At 38.9% G+C, this 21,941-nt stretch overlaps 2 protein-coding genes and 1 long non-coding RNA gene across 6 annotated transcripts in view; all 3 read left to right on the top strand.

Moving 5' to 3' along the window:
- The window catches only part of LOC106874887 (adhesion G protein-coupled receptor G4), a 56,396-nt gene extending 44,899 nt beyond the window's left edge, over positions 1–11,497 (top strand). The window contains exons 22-26 of one of the 4 annotated variants that reach the window (XM_089343619.1): positions 2,521–2,644; positions 4,169–4,313; positions 5,097–5,169; positions 8,006–8,385; positions 9,027–11,497. In XM_089343619.1, coding sequence (XP_089199745.1) covers positions 2,521–2,644; positions 4,169–4,313; positions 5,097–5,169; positions 8,006–8,385; positions 9,027–9,085 — 781 coding nt within the window. In that variant the 3' untranslated portion in view covers positions 9,086–11,497. Of the gene's footprint in view, positions 1–2,520; positions 2,645–4,168; positions 4,314–5,096; positions 5,309–8,005; positions 8,386–9,026 lie in introns of those variants that run through there. The other 3 variants (XM_014922800.3, XM_089343620.1, XM_089343621.1) reach the window with 3 other exon arrangements.
- On the top strand, positions 5,592–7,628 carry LOC149130899 (uncharacterized). Its single transcript, XR_016238689.1, has 2 exons — positions 5,592–5,722; positions 7,452–7,628. It is a non-coding gene; the product is annotated as an uncharacterized LOC149130899 (long non-coding RNA).
- A 3,601-nt stretch (positions 11,498–15,098) lies between the features above and the next one.
- The window catches only part of LOC106874879 (SCO-spondin), an 86,728-nt gene continuing 79,885 nt past the window's right edge, over positions 15,099–21,941 (top strand). The window contains exon 1 of the mRNA XM_089343617.1: positions 15,099–15,296. Within this exon, the coding sequence (XP_089199743.1) occupies positions 15,244–15,296 (53 nt within the window). The 5' untranslated portion in view covers positions 15,099–15,243. The remainder of the gene's footprint in view (positions 15,297–21,941) is intronic.

Raw genomic sequence — 21,941 nt, 5'->3', positions numbered from 1 at the left:
AAAAATTTTGCTTTGGTGTGTATTGCAAGAAACAGCTGGGTTTCTTTCTCTAACATTTTACGAAGTTCAACCTACACAAGTTAATGTGTGAAAAACAAAATAGAAATTTTGAAAGAAGTTTCTATAAAACTAGTTTTTACGCATCAAATGGCTATGGGGGCACACAAGAATAAAGTAGTAATCAAAGGGGTCCCAAGTAAAAAGCAGTTGCGAACCCCTGGTTTACATAAATGACATTGGAAATGCCATTAAACATAGTAAAATATAAACCTTTGCAAGTGATTCTGTTGTTGTTGGCACTCCGTCGCTTACGACGTCGAGGGTTCCAGTTGATCCGATCAACGGAACAGCCTGCTCGTGAAATTAACGTGCAAGTGGCTGAGCACTCCACAGACACGTGTACCCTTAACGTAGTTCTCGGGGAGAGTCAGCGTGACACAGGGTGACAAGGCTGACCCTTTGAAATACAGGTACAACAGAAATAGGAAGTAAGAGTGAGAGAAAGTTGTGGTGGAAGAGTACAGCAGGGTTCGCCACCATCCCCTGCTGGAGCCTCGTGGAGCTTTAGGTGTTTTCGCTCAATAAACACTCACAACGCCCGGTCTGAGAATCGAAACCGCGATCCTATGACCGCAAGTCCGCTGCCCTAACCACCGGGCCATTGCCCCTCCACGCAAGTGATTCCAAGCTCCAGAAAATCAAGTGAGTAAATCCCCAGTCCAATCTATACTCAGTGGTTTGATGGGCGAAAAACAAAACATTTTGCTGCTAAATGAGGGAAAATTTAAGCTCGTCCACTTAGAGAAACAGAATATACTTAGACAACTATAGACTTTTACCTTGAACGAGCTCCTCATAGCATTATATAATATCAAAGACTTAGATGTAATTGTGGACAAAAGCTTAAGTGGAGTGCACACATCAGCAACAAAGTTGATATTGCCCACAGAATGTGTTCTTGGATCGTTAGGACTTCCCAGTCCAGATTTCCTTAAACCATCATCCTTCTCTTCTCTAACTTTGCCAGGGTGCACCTTGAATATTGCTACCCACTACAGTCTCTCTCGCTCTTTTCACACACACACACACACACTAGAAAAGAGATTAGGAAATCTCAACACAGAAGTGGAAGTAGTTCAGTTGATCTTTACTTTTCCATTCAAGAAGATATTGTATAGAACAGGGATTTTCAAACAGTGGTCCCCGGACCACAGGGGTCCGCAAGGACAAGACAGGGGGTCCGTGGACAGCAAATACTTTTTATGGGCAATTTGATTTATATTTTTTAATCGAAATCTTTTAATTGACAATAAACCTATTTGTTAAATACTGTTAAATAAATAAATGTAAAAATATATGTTATTTTAAGCAAATATTTATGTATAAATTTCATAAGCGTTTATAAGGGGGTCCCTAAGGTAAAGCCTGAAATATAAAGGGGTCCGCAAGTCAAAAAGTTTGAAAACCCCTGGTATATAACAACAAGGTGTCTACAATGTCTACTGGAAACAATGAAACAATATTGGCTAAAACCTATGGGTAAGACCTCTAGGTATGTTCTATTGTAAAAATAACATTGTTAATAAATCTTCAAAGTTGACAGAATCATTAAGCACATCAGACAAAATGTATTGTAGTATTTCTTCCATTTCCTTAAGTTCTGTGTTCAGATGCCACTGATGCCAACTTTGTCTTTCGCCCATATAGGATCGATACTAAGGCTTGTAGCATCAATTAACTTATCCTTCTAAAATTACGGCTTCCGTGCCAAAAATTTCGAACCATTATTTATGTATTGAGTGACTTTATATTTCAATGCTCTGTTCCACTCGGAAATGAGTTGTACTTGTATTTCAAAGGGCCAACCTTGTCACACTCTGTGTCATGCTGAATCTCCCTGAGAACTACATTAAAGGCATGCGTGTCTGTGGAGTACTCAGCCACTTGCATGTTAATTTCACAAGCAGGTTGACTTCGTGACTGATACGGTGTCATACTTCAATAGATTAAATATCATTATTTCTTTTTTTTTCTCCTTCAGGCGGCGAGCTGGCAGAATGGTTAGAACGCCGGGCGAAATGCCTGCAGTATTTCACCTGTCGGTACGTTCTGAGTTTAAATTCTGCTGAGGTCGACTTTTGTCTTTCATCCTTTCGGAATCGATAAATTAAGTACCAGTGAAATACTGGTGTCGATGTAATCGACCATACTCCTCCCCCAAATTTCAGGCCTTGTGCCTACAGTAAAAAGGATTATTTCTTTTTTCCTTAAAACGGCAAGATGGCAGAATCGTTAGCACGCCGGGCAAGATGCTTAGCAGCCTGTCTTTACGTTTTGAGTTCAAATGCCACCAAGGTCAACTTTGCCTTTCATCCTTTTTTTTGAGGGGGTGGGGGTCAATAAATTAGTACCAGTTACACACTGGGGGAGATCGATATAATTGACTTAATCCCCTACCCCGCAAAACTGCTTGCCTTGTGCCAAAATTTAAAACCAATATTTCTTTATTCGTTATTTCAGAAATCTATGGAAATCATTGGCTTCAAAGATTTTAGTAAGCTTGTGCAGTTCTTTGGCAATCACAAACTTTATCTTTGTTGCTGGGATGCAAGCGCATGCTGTAAAACCAATAGCTAATTGTAAGGTAAGTGAAAATGCATTTATGCTTGCATATGTTTTGCTTTATATTAAACATAATGAACGACAATCTGTTACTTCAAATATATTTACTTCCGCTAGTGTGGAGGCGCAATGGCCCAGTGGTTAGGGCAGCGGACTCGCGGTCATAGGATCGCGGTTTCCATTCCCAGACCGGGCGCTGTGAGTGTTTATTGAGCGAAAACACCTAAAGCTCCACAAGGCTCCGACAGGGGATGGTGGCGAACCCTGCTCTACTCTTTCACCACAACTTTCTCTCACTCTTTCTTCCTGTTTCTGTTGTGCCTGTAATTCAAAGGGTCAGCCTTGTCATCCTGTGTCACGCTGAATCTCCCCGAGAACTACGTTATGGGTACACTGGTCTGTGGAGTGCTCATCCACTTGCACGTTAATTTCACGAGCAGGCTGTTCCGTTGATCGGATCAACTGGAACCCTCGACGTCGTAAGCAACGGAGTGCCAACAAAAACTTCCTCTAGTAACAGCCCAGGTTGCAGCTCTTTCCTAAATCTTTCACGACTAATAAATGTTACGTTTAATGTTTGTGCTGTTTGCTTTTGTATTTTTTTATTTGATCTGTTCTATGGTGATGACAGCAATTTTTATGAACAGAAATACGAAATAGTAAATGATGAAGTTTTAATTCCAGAAATTGTATTTTATATAAAGTCTTCCAAACCTCCCCTCCCCAAAACATTTATCTCACCCCTGTTCAACTTCCTGTGAATTTTGTTGCATCTATTTGAGCAATTCTATCTAATAAAGCATCAATTATTATTATTATTATTATTATTATTATTATTGAGTGAGAGAGCAGTGCATGCCATCAAAGTGACACTGGGGTAAAATATACTAAGACCAGTATACCCATCATGATTACCTCTCTGATAAGGGTAAACCAGGCACATGCATCACAACCATATGTGCGCGACATGGTGATCTCATATCAAGTTAAACAGCACATGACCTTGCAGGTGTGGCCCAGTTAGAATTTTCTTCAGGTCGAGTAGCCCATCCCACTCAAAAGGTCCCTGAATAAGGTTTGTTTAAGGATGTTGAGCGAAACACCCATGTTTCCAAAGGTGAATTATTCAAACCCCAAAGAATTCCTCTCAACACATGGCTATGATGCTCCCCCACTACTTCTGCTCGTGATCAGAGATGCACATATCGTCAGCCACCAAGGAACATGCTCAACTGGTTAAGGTCAAACAACATTATTATTATTATTATTACCTAATAGGACTGTGGTGGATTGGCAAAAGCATTAAATGAAATTCCTTTCAGGTACTGAATTACGTCACTGCATTGAACTATCAGCAGGGTCTGGTTTTGATCTTCATCTTTTTTGGATCGATAATATAAAATATCAATCAAGTACCAGCGCCGATACTGTTAGCTATATCCCCACCCCTGCAAAACAATATATTCAATATATATTTGAGAGCGTGTGTCAATGTCAGAAGTCATTATTGTTAGTGTTGATGTTGTTGTTATTGTTGTCATTGCAGACAGTGGCTGCTATGTTACACTACTTCCTTCTGGCGTCTTTCATGTGGATGACTATAGAAGCAATTAATGTTCTCTTAAGTGTGGTTATTACATTCAAAACGTATCAGACATCTTTCATGATGAGAACTTCAATTTTGGCATGGGGTATGTATAACGATTTTTGTTACTTTATCTCTCTCCCCTTCATACACACACACACACACACGCACACACATAATTTCCCTATCTGTCTGTCTCTTTCTCTCTTTGATAGACGTATAAGCTAAAAATAATACGAGTAAAATCTAAAGTAAAGATCAAATAAATAGTACTTGCGCTTCATTAGCCCCAAAAACTGACCATCTCCACGCATAACAATGCACACACACACACACACACACACATACACGTGATGGTCTGGTCTCTCCCGTCGAAGATCATGTATGATTGCTCAGCTATTGCCGAACGACCTGCACCAATAATTTGTTTATAATGATCGAATGTATGTGCCGTGCATTATTTCACTCCCTTCATCAAATAGTAAAAACTGATCTGTGCGTGATACGAAATAAAACAGTGACTTCTTTTGTACTTGACATTTTTCCGGAGAAAAAAAAAAAGCAGTCAAAACATCGATTCAAGTGTCACGTATTTATAATTTTAAATATTAATTAAACATTAAATTCAAATTACGAAAAACGTAAATAAACAAACGAAGCTTACTTTTTTAGAAGCGTTGAGATGTCTTTTAGAAAGTTAAAGAAGTGATTTTAAATTCTCAATCGCAGAATAATGCTAATAATATAGCCTGAACAGGATAAACTATCCCTATTTTGCACCTACACTTTTCTCTGCAAAATAGGGATAGTTTATCCTGTTCAGGCTATAATTTTAAATATTAATAAATATCTACTTATTTATCTTCATTTATGTAAATATCGTTGTCAGGTCTTCCAGCTATCATTGTTATACTTACTTTGTCAATCAATTCCACAAACAATTATACGAGAATTGCAGAAGTGTAAGTATTTCTGTGTTTTATCCATCTTATTTTTCCCTGGTCTTCTTCGCTACTAACACTGAAAAAAGCAACTTTCCATACAAAGAATGTCGTGACCTAAATTCTCAGACGTTTCTCAGACGCTCACCTTCTTATTCTCGTGCCGCACCATTGGAATTGTTAAAACAATGGTAACGAGATTCATAATGCCGTTTGATATTTGAGACTCTCTTCACAGTTTTCGACAAATTAAACAAACTCATTTTCTTTGGTGCTCGATGAAAAACTCGTTAAGTGTCCACTCCTGATTAAAATTTCCGCATTCAAAATCCACTTAACTTTCCTTGTTTTCCATTTTATGTTATTATTCAAGAGATGCAGGATCCTGGACAGGAAGGCGAAATGTATGACTAAAAATAAGTCAGAACAAAAGCAAATGTGATAATCTACTGAAAATGTATAACAAGGAATAATCATACAAAAACATTATCAGAAGAATTTCTCTACTTGGTCAGTGTGGCCACTTTGTTTCTCATGAATCTTCTGTTAGGCTCAATGGATTGCAGTGATGCCAGTTCAATAAATAACAATGTTGTTGCTGTTGGCACTCCGTCGCTTACGACGTCGAGGGTTCCAGTTGATCCGATCAACGGAACAGCCTGCTCGTGAAATTAACGTGCAAGTGGCTGAGCATTCCACAGACACGTGTACCCTTAACGTAGTTCTCGGGGATATTCAGCGTGACACAGTGTGACAAGGCTGACCCTTTGAATTACAGGCACAACAGAAACAGGAAGTAAGAGTGATAGAAAGTTGTGGTGGAAGAGTACAGCAGGGTTCGCCACCATCCCCTGTTGGAGTCTCGTGGAGCTTTAGGTGTTTTCGCTCAATAAACACTCACAACGCCCGGTCTGGAATCGAAACCGCGATCCTATGACCGCGAGTCCGCTGCCCTAACCACTGGGCCATTGCACGTCCACTAATAAATCACAATAAGCAGCAATTATTTCTCAACAAAACTTCTTACCGGTGACCATCAAACACAAGCGAAAAGTGATTGTAGACAGTGTATGAATGTAAGAAGGCCTGCGCTGTACATGTTTCATTTTACCAAAAATAAGATGCCGCGCACCTGCACACCTGTGTCATTGGTGTTCGTGTATATGTGCCCGGTAAAAACAGACGGACAGGCAATACCGAAATGCTGGAGTTGAGGCAAAGTGTGGTTTGAGATAAATGAAATCTTAAAAATTCTGAATTTCCACAAAACCCTCGCGGGCCGGATCAAGGCCTTCGCGGGCCGGATGTGGCCTGCAGGCCGGGGATTGCGGACCCCTTCATAAAGCAATGACAAAATACCAACATCAAACCCAAATAAATCTCCTCTCCTTAACCTTCAGCCAACATCTTCACCTATCAACCCACACCCTACAAACATATACATCAAACCTGTCCTACCGCATTCCCCATCTTTTTACACAACTGCTTTCTTGATTTACCTACATTACACCTGAATTTCAAAGGGGCCATATTGTGGGTCAGTCTGAAGATGGACATAGTCAACGCAAAATCACAGAAAACCTTGGGGTCCTGCTTTCTACAGTTAATAGAGTGATTGTGAAATTCACCAGAGAGGGGAAGGAGTCCACATCATCTCACCCAGATCAACCAGAGCCCTCTAACAAGACCCTTCTGTTTGTTAAGAGAAGTGTGGAGGATAATCCTTGTTGCAAGGCCACTAACATAGCAGAACAAGTTGATGTCGGTCCCAGAACAGCTGTCAGGTATCTCCACAAACTTGGTTACTATGGCAGAGCAGCAAGAAGGAAGCCACTTCTTCGACCAGGCAACATCAAGTAGAGAAAAGATTGGGTCAGTGAGATGATGGAGAGGCCACTAGTATTTTAGGACAGTCATATTCTCTGATGAAGTGGAGGCGCAATGGCCCAGTGGTTAGGGCAGCGGACTCGCGGTCATAGGATCCGGTTTCGATTCCCAGACCGGGCATTGTGAGTGTTTATTGAGCGAAAACACCTAAAGCCCCACGAGGCTCCGGCAGGGGATGGTGGCGAACCCTGCTGTACTCTTCCACCACAACTTTCTCTCACTCTTACTTCCTATTTCTGTTGTACCTGTAATTCAAAGGGTCAGCCTTGTCACACTGTGTCATGCTGAATATCCCCGAGAACTACGTTAAGGGTACACGTGTCTGTGGAGTGCTCAGCCACTTGCACGTTAATTTCACGAGCAGGCTGTTCCGTTGATCGGATCAACTGGAACCCTCAACGTCGTAAGCGACGGAGTGCCAACAACAACAAATTCTCTGATGAGTTCAGATTTGCTGTATTTCCTGACAGGCAGTTGTGATATAGAATGAAGTTAGTAATAAAACAGGCGTATTGCTCTACCTCCGGTATTCGAGTACCATTTCCTTCCACCTCGTTGCGCATTTATGTAATGCTATGCATTCCTGATTTTTTTTTACTCATTTGTAATATATTCTTTGAATATTTTTGGTGTGATGTCTATTTCTGTCTCTTTCTCTTTCTTTGCCTTTCTTTTGCCTCTCTCTCTCTCTCTCTCTCTTTCTCTCTCTCCCTTTCTCTCTCTTTCCCTCCATAATAATTTACTTCTTCCTTCGTTATAACTGTCTATCTCTCCTCTCGTCTCCAATCCTACAGGACATTTTAATTTTCCTTTGTTACCCCACATACCTGTCTTGCGGCCGCATGGCCTTTTTTCTTGTATAAGTATATTTCATTTTGTCATGTTTGTTTTCAACATTGTCCAGTACATTCGTTAGCTATTCCCAGTGGACAGATTTCCTTTCGTAATTGTCTTTCTATTTCTTTTGTAGCTGTTGGTTATCCAACACACCTTTCTATGTTGCTTTCTTGACTCCCGTGGTTATCATTCTTACTTTAAACCTTGGCATATTCCTTTACGTTATCTGGCGAGTTGTCACGATGCAAAAATTCAGCAATGTTATGCACAAAACAAGAAAGGTACGCTTTTGGGGCGCCGTTGGTCTTTGCATCCTTCTGGGTTTTACCTGGATCATAGCATTCTTTTCTTTTGGTAAAGCGGCGGAAGCATTTCAATATCTCTTTGCTATCTTCAATACGCTTCAAGGAACGTTTATCTTCATATTCTACTGTATATACAAGAAAGATACCAGAGATATCATTCACCAGTTTATACGTGATCAAAAGGAAAAATTTGACAAGAAGAGAGAGAGTAAGTGCAATTTCGTCTTTCTTACTTCTGCAACTACCAAAATTAGCATCGATGTTGTCATAATAAGCAATGTGGAGGCGCAATGGCCCAGTGGTTAGGGCAGCGGATTCGCGGTCATAGGATCGCGGTTTCGACTTCCAGACCGGGCGTTGTGAGTGTTTATTGAGCGAAAACACCTAAAGCTCCACGAGGCTCCGGCAGGGGATGGTGGCGAACCCTGCTGAAGAAACGCGTTTTTTCTATCATTCAATTTCTTTATTTCGTTATATGTGGTTTGTTCCTGAAGAATATGTTTGTTTTCTCAACATATGAAACTATAAGTAGCGCTTTAATACATGTGTTGTTACCTTTAAATAAATAATGTGTGTGTGTGTGTGCATATAGGTGTGTATATATAAGTGTGCTTCTATGAGAAACATTCACTCTTGAGGTCCGTTATTGTTCACCATAACTTACGGGCCGTGTAAAGTGTGTATTGTTAATCACTGCTTCATCTTCGGTAATGATATCTTTTCATTTATAAGAAAAAAGTTACTGGCAAATGGAGTTACATAGGAATATAATGTTTAAGTATGATTGTGCTTTTTCTTTTTCTTTCAAAAGAATAATATTTTTTATACTTTTTTTTCCATTGTTTCCAGATACATATGATAAAATGAAAACAGAAGGTGGAACAGCAGAAACGGAGATACAGAATTAAAATCAAGGAATTGTCTGCAAATCGTCTTTGATCATATTTTTTGTTATAAATCTAAAATTTCTTTTTATATTATATCCAACATACTTCCATATAAGGAAACTTTATTTTTACTTATCAACACAAAACTATGCAAGCATGAATCCATTTAATCCGCAATGTAATTAAAACGAAATTCAGTGCCTTATAAGTTTACTGGAAAACAGAAAACCTGGGAAGCTTTTATTTTTATTTTATATCTGTTGTTGTTGGCACCCCATCGCTTACGACGTCGAGGGTTCGAAGCAGTGATGAAAAAGTTGTGATTCTTTCATCACTCTTTCTTCCTGTTTCTGTTGTGCCTGTAATTCAAAGGGTCAGCCTTGTCACACTGTGTCACGCTGAATATCCCCGAGAACTACGTTAAGGGTACACGTGTCTGTGGAGTGCTCAGCCACTTGCACGTTAATTTCACGAGCAGGCTGTTCCGTTGATCGGATCAACTGGAACCCTCGACGTCGTAAGCGACGGAGTGCCAACACACACGTGTTGGAGGTCTTCAACGGATAATTGAGGATTAGGCTGATCCTTTACATCGCTGCAAATACGTATGGTTGCGTTGGTTCTTCATCCATCTCCGAGTTGGTATAGAGCTGCTGAAACAGCTATTAGGAAAATCGCGCTGGTTTGAGTATGAAGCTGTAAAAAAGCCATGAGAGAGGAATTCAGCGGGGGACCTTTACAATGATGGGATGTATGCCGAACTGAAGCATTGACATGAAACAGGTTAGAAATGTAGTGAAAAACATTATTCTATCAAAATTGTTAACGTGTTTTGCATGTTATTATCTATATATATAAAAATGAGAATGTGTGTCTGTCTGTGTGAATCCCTAAAACTCGAGAACTACGCAACCAATTTCATTCAAATTTTACACATGCCTTACTTAGGGTTCCAGTTGTGTTTTAGTCAAAAAAAATTATTAACTTCTTGCAGAGTTCGAGCACACGGCAACATAATATCTCCTCCACTATTTAAGTATTACGTGTCAAAAGTGAAACAAAAACACTCATGTCAAATACTTTCACTTTAAAAATGAAACTATTCCACTAACTGAAACAATCACATTTCGATACTGTAGTGACAGATACTTTCACAGAGAGAGAAAGAGAGAAAGAGAGAGACAGAAAGAGAGAGAGAGAGAGAGAGATGTATATGTATACATATACATGTATATGTACACCATTTCGATACTGTAATGACAGATACTTTCAGAGAGAGAGAGAGAGAAAGAGAGAAAGAGAGAGAGAAAGAGAGAGAGAGAGAGAAAGAGAGAAAGAGAGAGAGAAAGAGAGAGAGAGAGAGAGAGAGAGAGAGAGAGATGTATATGTATACATATAGATGTACACGTATATGTATATATATATAGATCTATACATACATGTATATGTATACATATGTGTAGATGTATATATATATAGAGAGAGATGTACATGTAATATGTACACATATATACATATATACATGCATACAGATATCTATACATATATACACCCATCACACACACATACACATGCACACAAACACACACATTAGTCATTTGTTTTCTTATCCAAAACTACGTCAAAAGTACTGAATGGATCTTTATGAAATTTGGAAATTATATTCTTTGCATAACGGCCATAACTCCCATGAAAATTCATATATTTTTGATGTTGATGAAATTTTAACCTGAACATAACAGATGAGCATTATTTAGAAAATGATGTCACACGTTATCGAGGCTACCATTCTTTCTGGATGTGCAAAAGGGGATGACGTCTTTATTCCAAGAATTCCTCTTACTCCATCAGGAGCAGACATTCCTTTTACATTCAGAAGACTACAATTCCCCCTTCGTGTGACTTTTGCCATGTCCATAAACAAATATCAGGGTCAAACACTGTCTGTAGCTGGTCTTCTCTTGGAAGAGCCCTGCTTCTCACATGGACAACTGTATGTTGGCTGCTCAAGAGTGGGCAGCAACAAAAAAACCTATTTGTATATGCTCCACAAGGGAAAACAAGGAACATAGTTTACAATGAGGTGTTATAATCACAACAGCAAGAAAGTATGTACATGATCACCTTCTTTTACGAAACTTCATTGACTTTCATATATTTATATTGATATACATATATATACGTGTGTTTGGGTGCGTGTGTGTATATACATCTCTCTATATAAAGATGATGCGTAGTCTAGACGGCGTTTTTAGATTTCATTATTCTGTTTAACCCGGGCAACGCCGGGTATTTCTGCTAGTATTATATAAAATTGTTAACAGTTTTACATGTTATTATATTATATAAAATTGTTAACAGTTTTACATGTTATTATATTTCACCTAAAATCACAGATAAAAAGATAAATACGAATAAATCTGTCAAACAACATTTTTCATGTAACTCCATTATTTTCGCTTGTGTTTTATACCATATTTGATCAACTAAATGCGATTATTTTATAAGTGAACACAACGGTGCATTTCCTAGATACTAAAAGATAGCCGGTAAGTCACAGCTGCCGCTTATCAAACATTCTTTTTTTGCTATTGATTTTTTTTTCTTTTTGTTTTGGCATTTTTTGTTTCTTTCTTTTTCTTTTTACCTTAACAAAATTGGAAAACATTTTGTTTGGAAAATCCAATACTGTTCCTCCTTCGTCACCATATTCCTACCAAGACAAGAATTCGCTTGTTTCTCATTCATTATGTCATGTATATTCTTGAATGATGTCAGAAGTTTTTTTTTTTACAAAAATGCTATTCCGTGTTTACAGCATTGTTATAGACCCAGCGTGTTAGCTTTCTTTCAATTGCTACAGCTTGATACGTAGATCTATAACGATAACATTACTAAAAAGGGACAATAAACGGGAGATGGCTGTTTCAAGGCTTAAAGAGTAGAAGCAGTTGTTGTTATTGTTGTTGTGGTTGCTGTTGCCCTTGTTTAACCCCATGTCAGCCCTGACCGAGTAGACCTAAGATCGATCAGATGTGTCCTAGTGAAGATCATTTCAACTTTCTTCAGGGAATTGTCTATCAGGGACTACATTATCCAGTGTGTCACTCCATTTACTCTTTACTCTCTTTTTTACTCTTTTACTTGTTTCAGTCATTTGACTGCGGCCATGCTGGAGCACCGCCTTTAATACACACACACACACACACACACACACACACACACACACACACACACATATATATATATTTGCACGCGTGTGTGTGCGTTTGTGTGTGTGTGTGTGTGTGTGTGTGTGTGTGTGTGTCTGTCTGTCTGTTTGTCCCCGCCTTCACTGCTTGACAACCGTATTGGTTTGTTTGCATCCCCGTAACTTAGCGGTTCGGCAACAGAGATCGAGAGAATAAGTACCAGACTTAACAAAAAGTGGCTGGGATCGATTCGTTCGGCTAAAAAACTTTTCAGGCGGTACCCCAGCATAGCCACGGTCTAATGACTGAAATAAGTAAAAGATAAAAGATAATATATCTACTTTTTAAACCTTTGAACCTCTGGGTGTATTTTAGCGAACACGGTTTCGTTTGACCTTTGCCCCTGGAAGACAGAGAAGCGGGCGACTGCAGGGTTTTGTGTTTCTGGTTCACTAATTGGCAGAAAAAAAGTTATTTTCAGCCCTAAACACAAAATTATGTGGTTGCTCGCGTTTGCGTCTTCCAGGAGTATAGACAAACGAAATTGTGAGCTCAAAGGGTGAGATAAGAGGGAGATTTGGCTGTTGTTTTTCGCAGATATAGCAACCTGCCTTTGTCGGTATTTGGTCGGTGGAAACTGTTCGGAAGACTCTCGTGGGACTGTTTCTGTTCTTAGTAGTTGCGTAGCCAGGTTATAATATTCCTAATTGTTAATGACTTGTAGGTATGTGGTATTTCGTTATGCAACCATAATATACTATAAAGTATATAAAAAAATTTTTATTAGTGAACACCACGTTCTACTGTGTTAGCAGTGCTATATCAGCTCCAGGAATGCGTTTTATATATAAATTGGCATACCGAATAACTTAACACCGCTGTATGCGGTGGCTATATAGACAATGTGTTCGGAGGCGAGAATGGGGTAGATGGGTGTTGATGAAGGGTCAAGCCCACACCCCCGAAATTTGGCATATACAGTCATTACCCATTCTTGTCTTCGATCTTATTGTTTATATCTGACGTCTCGATACGAAACGTTATAGCAAAAAATCGGTGCGGGCTATGATTTCTTTCGAATATCTGTAGAAACAGCCTAAACAAAGTAATTCATAATTGTATTTTACATTCATTAATTTCATGTTTCACTAACAACGTAATTATGTATGAAACGTACAGCTACTGATATAAGGTGTAACGTGAAAAAAGATGAAGCTCCGATGCCGAGGGGTTACAACTTCAGGGTTTGTTTTGGCTCTTCAGATGTCTGTGGCCACCAACACATCACAGGAGTTTGAGCAAACAATTTAAAAACACAGGAGGGTGATCAAAATACAGTAATGACTCTAGAAAGTTCTTCCAAGGCCATTCGATAAAGAATAGAAAAAAAATGGAGATTCGACTTTTATCGCATTAGTAAATTGAAGATTTTAAAAAATTGTTGAAAAGGAGCCAATTTTGAGAAACGTGCTCCAGCGGGGGGGGGGGGAACTGCTCCCCTTGCATCACTATTAGTTACAGCACCGGTTTTTAAGTGGTATACGATCTATTTAGAATCGGGTCAACACTATCACTTGGCCCGGGTGTGCTTCTAGCAGAGCTCACTCTGTTGCACCGTGGGTCATGTTTCTGGTCTAAGAATAACTCCGTTTTCCATACCAGCAATAACGGAAGACTTCAAAAAGTAGCAGGAGTGTGTTCTTCTTTACGAAAGCATTAAAAACGAAAAATTGTTGTTGTTGGCACTCCGTCGCTTACGACGTCGAGGGTTCCAGTTGATCCGATCAACGGAACAGTCTGCTCGTGAAATTAACGTGCAAGTGGCTGAGCATTCCACAGACACGTGTACCCTTAACGTAGTTCTCGGGGATATTCAGCGTGACACAGTGTGACAAGGCTGGCCCTTTGAATTACAGACATAACAGAAACAGGAAGTAAGAGTGAGAGAAAGTTGTGGTGAAAGAGTACAGCAGGGTTCGCCACCATCCCCTGCCGGAGCCTCGTGGAGCTTTAGGTGTTTTCACTCAATAAACACTCACAACGCCCGGTCTGGGAATCGAAACCGCGATCCTATGATCGCGAGTCCGCTGCACTAACCACTGGGCCATTGCGCCTCCACTAAAAAAAAAAAAACCCAAAACAAAACGAAAAACAAACCTAACAAATACAATTGTATTGTTATAATCATGTACATCACTTTAAATTCTTTTATTAAAATCTAGAATATTTTTATAATCAAAAGCAAAATATTTTATAATATTCTCTCAAATTAATAAAAGAAATCTTATAAAAGTAATTGATTTTTCTTCAATATTTAGGTTTGAATTAAGGCAGTGGGTTGCGAGAATCCTTAACACGCAGTGAAAAATGTTTAGCAGCATTTCGTCCGTCTTTGCGTTCTGAGTTCAAATTCCGCCGAGGTCGACTTTTCGTTTCATCTTTTCGGGGTGGATAAAATAAGTACCAGTTGAACACCAGGGTCGATGTAATCGACTTACTCCCTCCCCTTGAAATTGCTGGCCTTGTGCAAAAATTTGAAACTAATATTTAGGTTTGAATTACGTTGTTATAGGAGACAAAGGCACATCGGCAATTCTAAGTTCTTCCGGATCTTTATATTCCGAGTTCAAATCCTATCGAGATCAAGTTTGCTTTCTGCCTTTTCGGGATCGATAAAATAAAGTATCAGTCAAAATAAGTAAGAATTATGTCAGACAAAATCGAAAACTGTGCAGTACAATGTCTTTTAATATAAAATTCCATAAACTGTATATTTTACTTGTTATCCTTCAATATGGAGTGTCTACATAGTCGCTAAACTATTAACCTTGTAATCAGGTGTTCAAATCTTATTGCTGTCATTAGGTTGTCTCACTTCAGTAAAAACTATCTCTCTCTCTCTCTCAATGGGAGTCACTAAATATTTGAAGCGTTTGCTGGTTCTTCTCTGGCTGGAACTTACATACCAGCAAACATTTTGTCAGTGTGATGAGTCTCGTCGTCATTACTAAGCATCAATACAGAAAATTCATTGCACATAGGTAAGCCATATCTTCTGGAATGTTCTCTATCTGAACTTTTGTTAGCCTACAATACAATAGAAACGTTTTCTGGTATTGTGCCAGCACCAATTTGTTCTTCAAAGGAAAAGAGTTATAATAAATTGTGTTGTTAACTGAAATAATGCAAGAATGGAGTATACGGTAAACAAATTTTCTCTTCTATTATATACAACCGCTCTCAACATTCATCATATGTTGTCGAATTTGTTCTTCAGATTTGTAAAATGTATAGTTTGCAGACAGGATGGAGCATCAATAATAACATTTCTCGTTGCTCTAAAAATTCTATAAACAATCCGTAAATTGTAACATGATTATGGCATTGAAATATTTTATTTTTAGTAAATGAAATATGAAGAATTGATGTAGTGCATCAGGTAAATCTAAAATATGGTTTAAACACAATTTACAGCAAATGTTCTTCAAGTACTCTTCCATGAAAATTACTGCATTACTACGATAGAATCTCACGATCATTTAACCGCAACTAGGACGGATTACATTGATAGCTACTTCTAGCTCTGGTGTCTTACGGCATTCAACATCTGTCAATGCTTTGTTAATTGTTAATGTACTTGGCGATGCCGTTCAGCATCAGACGCAGGCATGATTGAGTGGTAAGAAGCTTAATTCCTAACTACATGGCTCGGGGTTCAGTCCCACTGCGTGGCACCTTGGGCAAGTGTCTTCTACTATAGCCACAGAGCTTTGTGAGTGGAGTTGGGAGACGGAAACTGAATGTGTGTGTGTGTGTCTTTGTCTTTGTTCCCCATCACCACTGCTTGAAAACCGGTGCTCACGTGTTTACGTCCTCGTAACTTGTAAATAATAAGAGTTGGAGTAAATAATGAGTGAAGATGCCGGATAAATGTGCTGAGAAATGCATTTTGATACACGAGGAAAACTACTGGGAGTACATAAAAGAACTTGGTGAAAATATAACAACAATAAGGGTATGGTTGGTGGAGACACCACCCCCTAGAACTGATTATTTGCAGTTGATAAGGACACAAGTAACAGTGGTTAATGGGAGAAAGGTAACGCGAGTGTTTGAACTTTTTGAGTTGCAAAACCGTTAAAATGTCTACATGATGTTGAACGTAAAAGTGAAAAACTGGATAAATGTAACCACCCGACTTCGGGGGTCGAGTGGACATTGCGCCTCACTTTTTCATTCTTGCATATTGTCATTTTATTTTAATCTTTCTTCTACTATTATCATTCGCTTTTGTAATTTTTAGTTCCCCGATTTTATGTTTGATGTTTTGTGATGTCTTAAAAATTCTTTGTATAACCCTTTATGAGTAATAAAGAAATCGGTATTTCGTCTGCCGTTAATTTCTGAGTTCAAATTCCGCCGAGGTCGACTTTGCCTTTCATCCTTTCGGGGTCGATAAATTAAGTACCAGTTACGCACTGGGGTCGATGTAATCGACTTAATCCCTTGTTTGTCCCCTCTATTTTTAGCCCCTTTTGGGCAGTAAAGAAATAAGAAACATAAACGCCAAGAATACGGAATCCTCATGAAATTCATCCCACATAAACCGTTTAAATGATTACCTTTTTTTTGTTTCAGTCATTGGACTGCGACCATGCCTTGAAGAATTTTTTAGTCGAATAAATTGACCTCAGTATTTTTGAAAGCCTGGTCCTTATTCTATCATTCTCTTTTGCTGAACTGCTAAGTTACAGGACCGTAAACACACCAACAGCGCTTGTCAAATGATGGTGGAGGACAAAAACAGACAGCCACATATAAGCATATGCACATATATATGTATACGATCGATAGGCTTCTTGTAGTTTCCGTCTACCAAATCCGGATCTATTTTAAAACGGGGGCACCAGTATTTTCTTAATGAAACACTAACGAAACACTTTGAAACTTGGGACACTGGTAGAACGTGTCATATAAAACATCTTTTACTCTTAGTCTTCTTAACAAACAAATGTACATCGCAAGTTATTCCATGTTACAGTTGTCGTATTTCTGTAATTTCAACCAATCACTGACGTCTATTCAGCTGAATAGAGTTACTGCTGGGCGGTCATAAAAATGTTATTCCCTGTGACATATTTCATCCTGTTTAATCGTAATTTATACGCATATATTGTTTATATAATAAATTACGCTGTGCGTATCTGTGTGTGTGTAACAATTTTAGAATTCGGATTCTAGAGTTAGGGTTACGGTTACGGTTAACAGTCTAGTTAGGGTTAGGGGATTAATACGATATACACCGTTACAGCGCTAACTGTTTTCAACTGAATAGACGTCAGTGATTAGTAGAAATTATCGAAATAGGACAATTTTTTTACATGAAATAAATTCGAATACAAAATTTTTTTTATGTTCTATAACACAAAATAGATAAGTATACGAAGTTTGAAAGTCTTTCGGTACCAAAAACACTACATAAAACATAAATGAAAACTGGTGCCCCCGTTTTAAAATAGATCCCCAAATCCCCTCGCAAGGCTTTGGTGGGCCTTAGACTATAATTATTTCAAATTTTGGCCACAATGGCAGCTTGGGGGAGGTGAGGATAAGTCGAATACATCCACTCCAGTAGTACTTATTTTGTCGACTCCGAAAGGATGAAAGGCAAAGATGACCATGGCAGAATTCGAACTCAGATCGTAGCGACGGGCGAAAAATTGCTAATCATTTGGTCCAACGTGCTAACGATTTTTTTCTACTCTAGGCACAAGGCCCGAAATTTTAGGGGAGGGGGACAATCGATTAGATCGAACCAGTACACAACTGGTAATTAATTTATTGCCCCCCCCCCCTAAAGGATAAAAGCAAAGTCGACCTCAGCGGAATTTGAACACAGAACGTAAAGACAGACGAAATACCGCTGAGCGTTTCGTCCAGCGTGCTAATGTTTCTGCCAGCCCGCCGCCTTTTAGACTATAATAGAAAAAAAGATAACCATTGTGTCACACAGTGGAACTGAACCTGGAACTATGAGATTGGGAAGCAAGCTTCTTATTTCTTTACTGCCCACTAGGGGCTAAACACAGAGGGGACAAACAAGGACAGACAAACGGATTAAGTCGATTATATCGACCGCAGTGTGTAACTGGTACTTATTTAATCGCCCCCGAAAGGATGAAAGGCAAAGTCGACCTCGGCGGAATTTGAACGCAGAACGTAGCGGCAGACGAAATACCGCCAAACATTTCGCACGGCGTGCTAACGTTTCTGCCAGCTCTGCAAGCTTCTTACCACACAGCCATGACTGCGCCTGTGTGTGTATATATATATATATATATATATATATACACACACACACACACATTTATATATATATATATATATATATATATATATATATATATATATATATATATATAAAACAAATAATAAATGAGTATATGCATATATACGTACAAGTATGTGCATACCTACATCTGCCTGTATATATAGGTGCATATCTGGGTACAGGACGTTGCAAATAAAACGTAGATAAAAAAATAATAATGACCAGAGTACAGAAAACACACAGGCCACATAGAGAACATTTTCCTTCATCAGCTGCCACCATTCTAACACAGGCGTTTCGAAGAGTTATATATATATATATATATATATATATGAAACCTATGTATGCAAAGACTCGGATCTATGCATATACGCCTGCAGATGTGTTGTGCACAAATGTACATGCATATGCATCAAGTTATACAGCTGCGTCCACAAGTCAGTGTTGTACAACCAAAAACCTTCAAGTATGAAGAGGAGACAATCATACAGTGAACTGCTGCTTCTTGTCTTTAGCCTTTTTTTATATATATTTTATTATCCACATGCGTAACGGTAGCGAGCTGGCAGAATCGTTAGTACGCCGGACAAAATGCTTTGTGGCGTTTCGTCTGTCACCACGTTCTGAGCTCAAATTCAACCGATGTCGACTTTGCCCTTCATCCTTTCGGGGTTCATGAAGACTGGGGTCGATTACACCGAGTACCCGCCTCCCCCAAATTTCAGGCATTGAGCCTATAATAGGAAGGGTCATTTACGTGGCTGTTTCTGTACAGCCGAGAAAAAAACAGCCAGATCTGCTAGAAATAACAGTCACACCTACTTCAAATCACATCTCATCATTCAAAGCAAAAAGAAAAGAAAAACAAGACACACTGAATCATGTGACAATCTTAAATACATAATGCCTGTAAATAAGACGGATTGGTCATGACTGGAATATGTAACGATCAAGTTTAACGGTTTATAAACATCGTAGGTCAGCAATTACACCGATCATATTCAACGATAATAGGCACCAAATAAATGAGAGAAGATATTAATTAATTAATTGTTGAGGTGGTTCTTTATTTATTCTTCTTCTTCTTCTTTAATGCCCACGGGGCAAACAAGGACAGGCAAAGAGATTAAGTCGATTACATCGACCCCAGTGCGTAACTGGTACTTAATTTATTGACCCCGAAAGGATGAAAGGCAAAGTCGACCACGGCGGAATTTGAACTCAGAACGTAACGGCAGACGAAATACCGTTAAGCATTTCGCCTGGTATGCTAACAATTCTGCCAGCCCGCCGCCCTTTATTTATATTGTTACTATCACCTTTACACTGTAAGTTACAACTGCTTTGTGTTGTTTGTGCGCACGGCTTATTTATTTTTCTATCGTTCATCTTGTATGGTAGTTAGCTTCGTCTGTGGGTGAATTCTAGGGAGAGAAAGAGTAAGAGAATCTAGACTGATAAAAAAATAAACAGTTGTGTTGTCGCGCGATGAAAGGCCGTGCTTGAAATGAGAAAAAGAGATGCTCTCTGTCCAGTGGCCAAGGCACCAGAGAGAGACAAAACTAATTTGAGGTTGTTTATTTAATTCTTCGCAGCCAAACCAAGTCAAGCTAAACAAAGGATTTTTCCTCTGTATCAGCTTTGACCCATGTATGACTCGAAAAGGTTAAAAAGTCAGTTTACTCTCTTAAATAAACAGGTGAAAACACTAGGCAAAGGACTTGTGGGAAAATGTGGTTTTGGTTTCAAATCATGGTTTAGGCATTTGGAAAGTATTCGTTATAAATATAATCGATCATAAAACTATTGAATACGTATTGACCAGTAACTAAACAACATCAATAACAACATGTCACTTTATTCTTTCCTACGTCGATAATTTGTTCTGTCACTGCTTCAACATAACAATCCTAAAAATTAAATTACATAAAAAAACATTCTCTCCTAGCAACGGTCAATTCTAAATTGAGTTACATGACCAAGTTGGCACAGATTTCATCTTGATCGACTAATAGTGATCCACAAGATTTCGGTAAATATAAATATGAGTTTCAATTGAGTTGTTGTTGTTGTTGTTGTTGCTGCTCTAGATGAAGGTTTTCATATTTACCTTGACTCCTTCCGGGGCCAGTGTAACTGGCACCGTTGGCTTTCTTCTTGGATAAATGCAAGTTAATGGCTGCAGGGAAAATGTAGAAAGCGGGTGTCTAGGAGAAATGGTTTTATGGGAAAGGAATAGATGTAATGTTTAGTGCAGACCCCTATGGATGGTTTGAGTAAACATGACTGACGAAAGGAGGTGGGGGTGAGTAAGTGGGGTGTATGGCAGTTCCGAAGAATAGAAGCCACGGGAAGCAGTGGTAGAGAGGGCAGAGAGAGAAGAGATAGCAGGTTCATAATAGAATTTGTCAATCCTATCGGTAAATATCTGTACCGTCCAGCCAATTTGAGATCTTCTACGTAAGTAATCGACTTGCTTGAAATCAAACCTTTAATAAAAAAAAAATATGATGCGCGAGAAGATGTAGGCCTTTATACCCTTAATAAAAACGGGATGGTCAAAACTGGAACGCGGGCGTTCTCAACCATTTTTTAATCTATGGACCCCTTTGATTACTATTTTATTCTGATGGACCCCCCATAGCCATTCGATGTTGAAAAACTAGTTGTATAGAAACTTCTTTCGAAATTCCTATTTTGTTTTTCCCGCGTCAACTTTGTGGAGGTTGAACAACGTAAAACGTTAGATAAAGAAACCTTTTCTTGCAATGAATACCAATACATACATGGAAAGCAAATTGTTTCCAGGGGCCCTTAAAATACTATTGTGGATCCTCAGTTTGCTATTTTGTTGCGTGAACCCCCAAAAGTCTTATATGGACTCTGAGGGGCCATTTGGACCCCAGCTGAGAACCACTGAGGTAAAGGGTTTTTATTTCTAAAATTCCCTTCTAATAAAAGTACTACGGCAACATCTGTGAATGCAATCTATCTAGATAAATGTCACCTATCAAGAGAACGCCTTATCTTTTGTCCACACTACAACAACATATGACGTCATCGTAACGAGTCAGCAAGACGTTTTTCACGTGGTCACACGACATGTTAGAAATAGCAGTCATTTCTTTCTCAAATCACACGCTATTATTATAAGCAAAATGATAAATGAGATAATACAGTCCCATGTACACTTTGAAAGACAGGTTGGTCATGACTGAAATGGATGGGAGTCGATATACTTTTTTGTAGAAATAGGTGTTTGAGAATTCACTTGGATCTATTTTAAAACGGGGGCACCAGTATTTTCTTAACGAAACACTTTGAAACTTGGGACACTGGTAGAACGTGTCATATA

The sequence above is a fragment of the Octopus bimaculoides genome, chromosome 27, assembly GCF_046866305.1.
Source record: "Octopus bimaculoides isolate indiv1 chromosome 27, ASM4686630v1, whole genome shotgun sequence".
In the NCBI taxonomy this organism is placed as follows: domain Eukaryota; kingdom Metazoa; phylum Mollusca; class Cephalopoda; order Octopoda; family Octopodidae; genus Octopus; species Octopus bimaculoides.
Note: the sequence above shows the minus strand (reverse complement) of the source record. Positions and strands in the feature narration are given on the sequence as shown.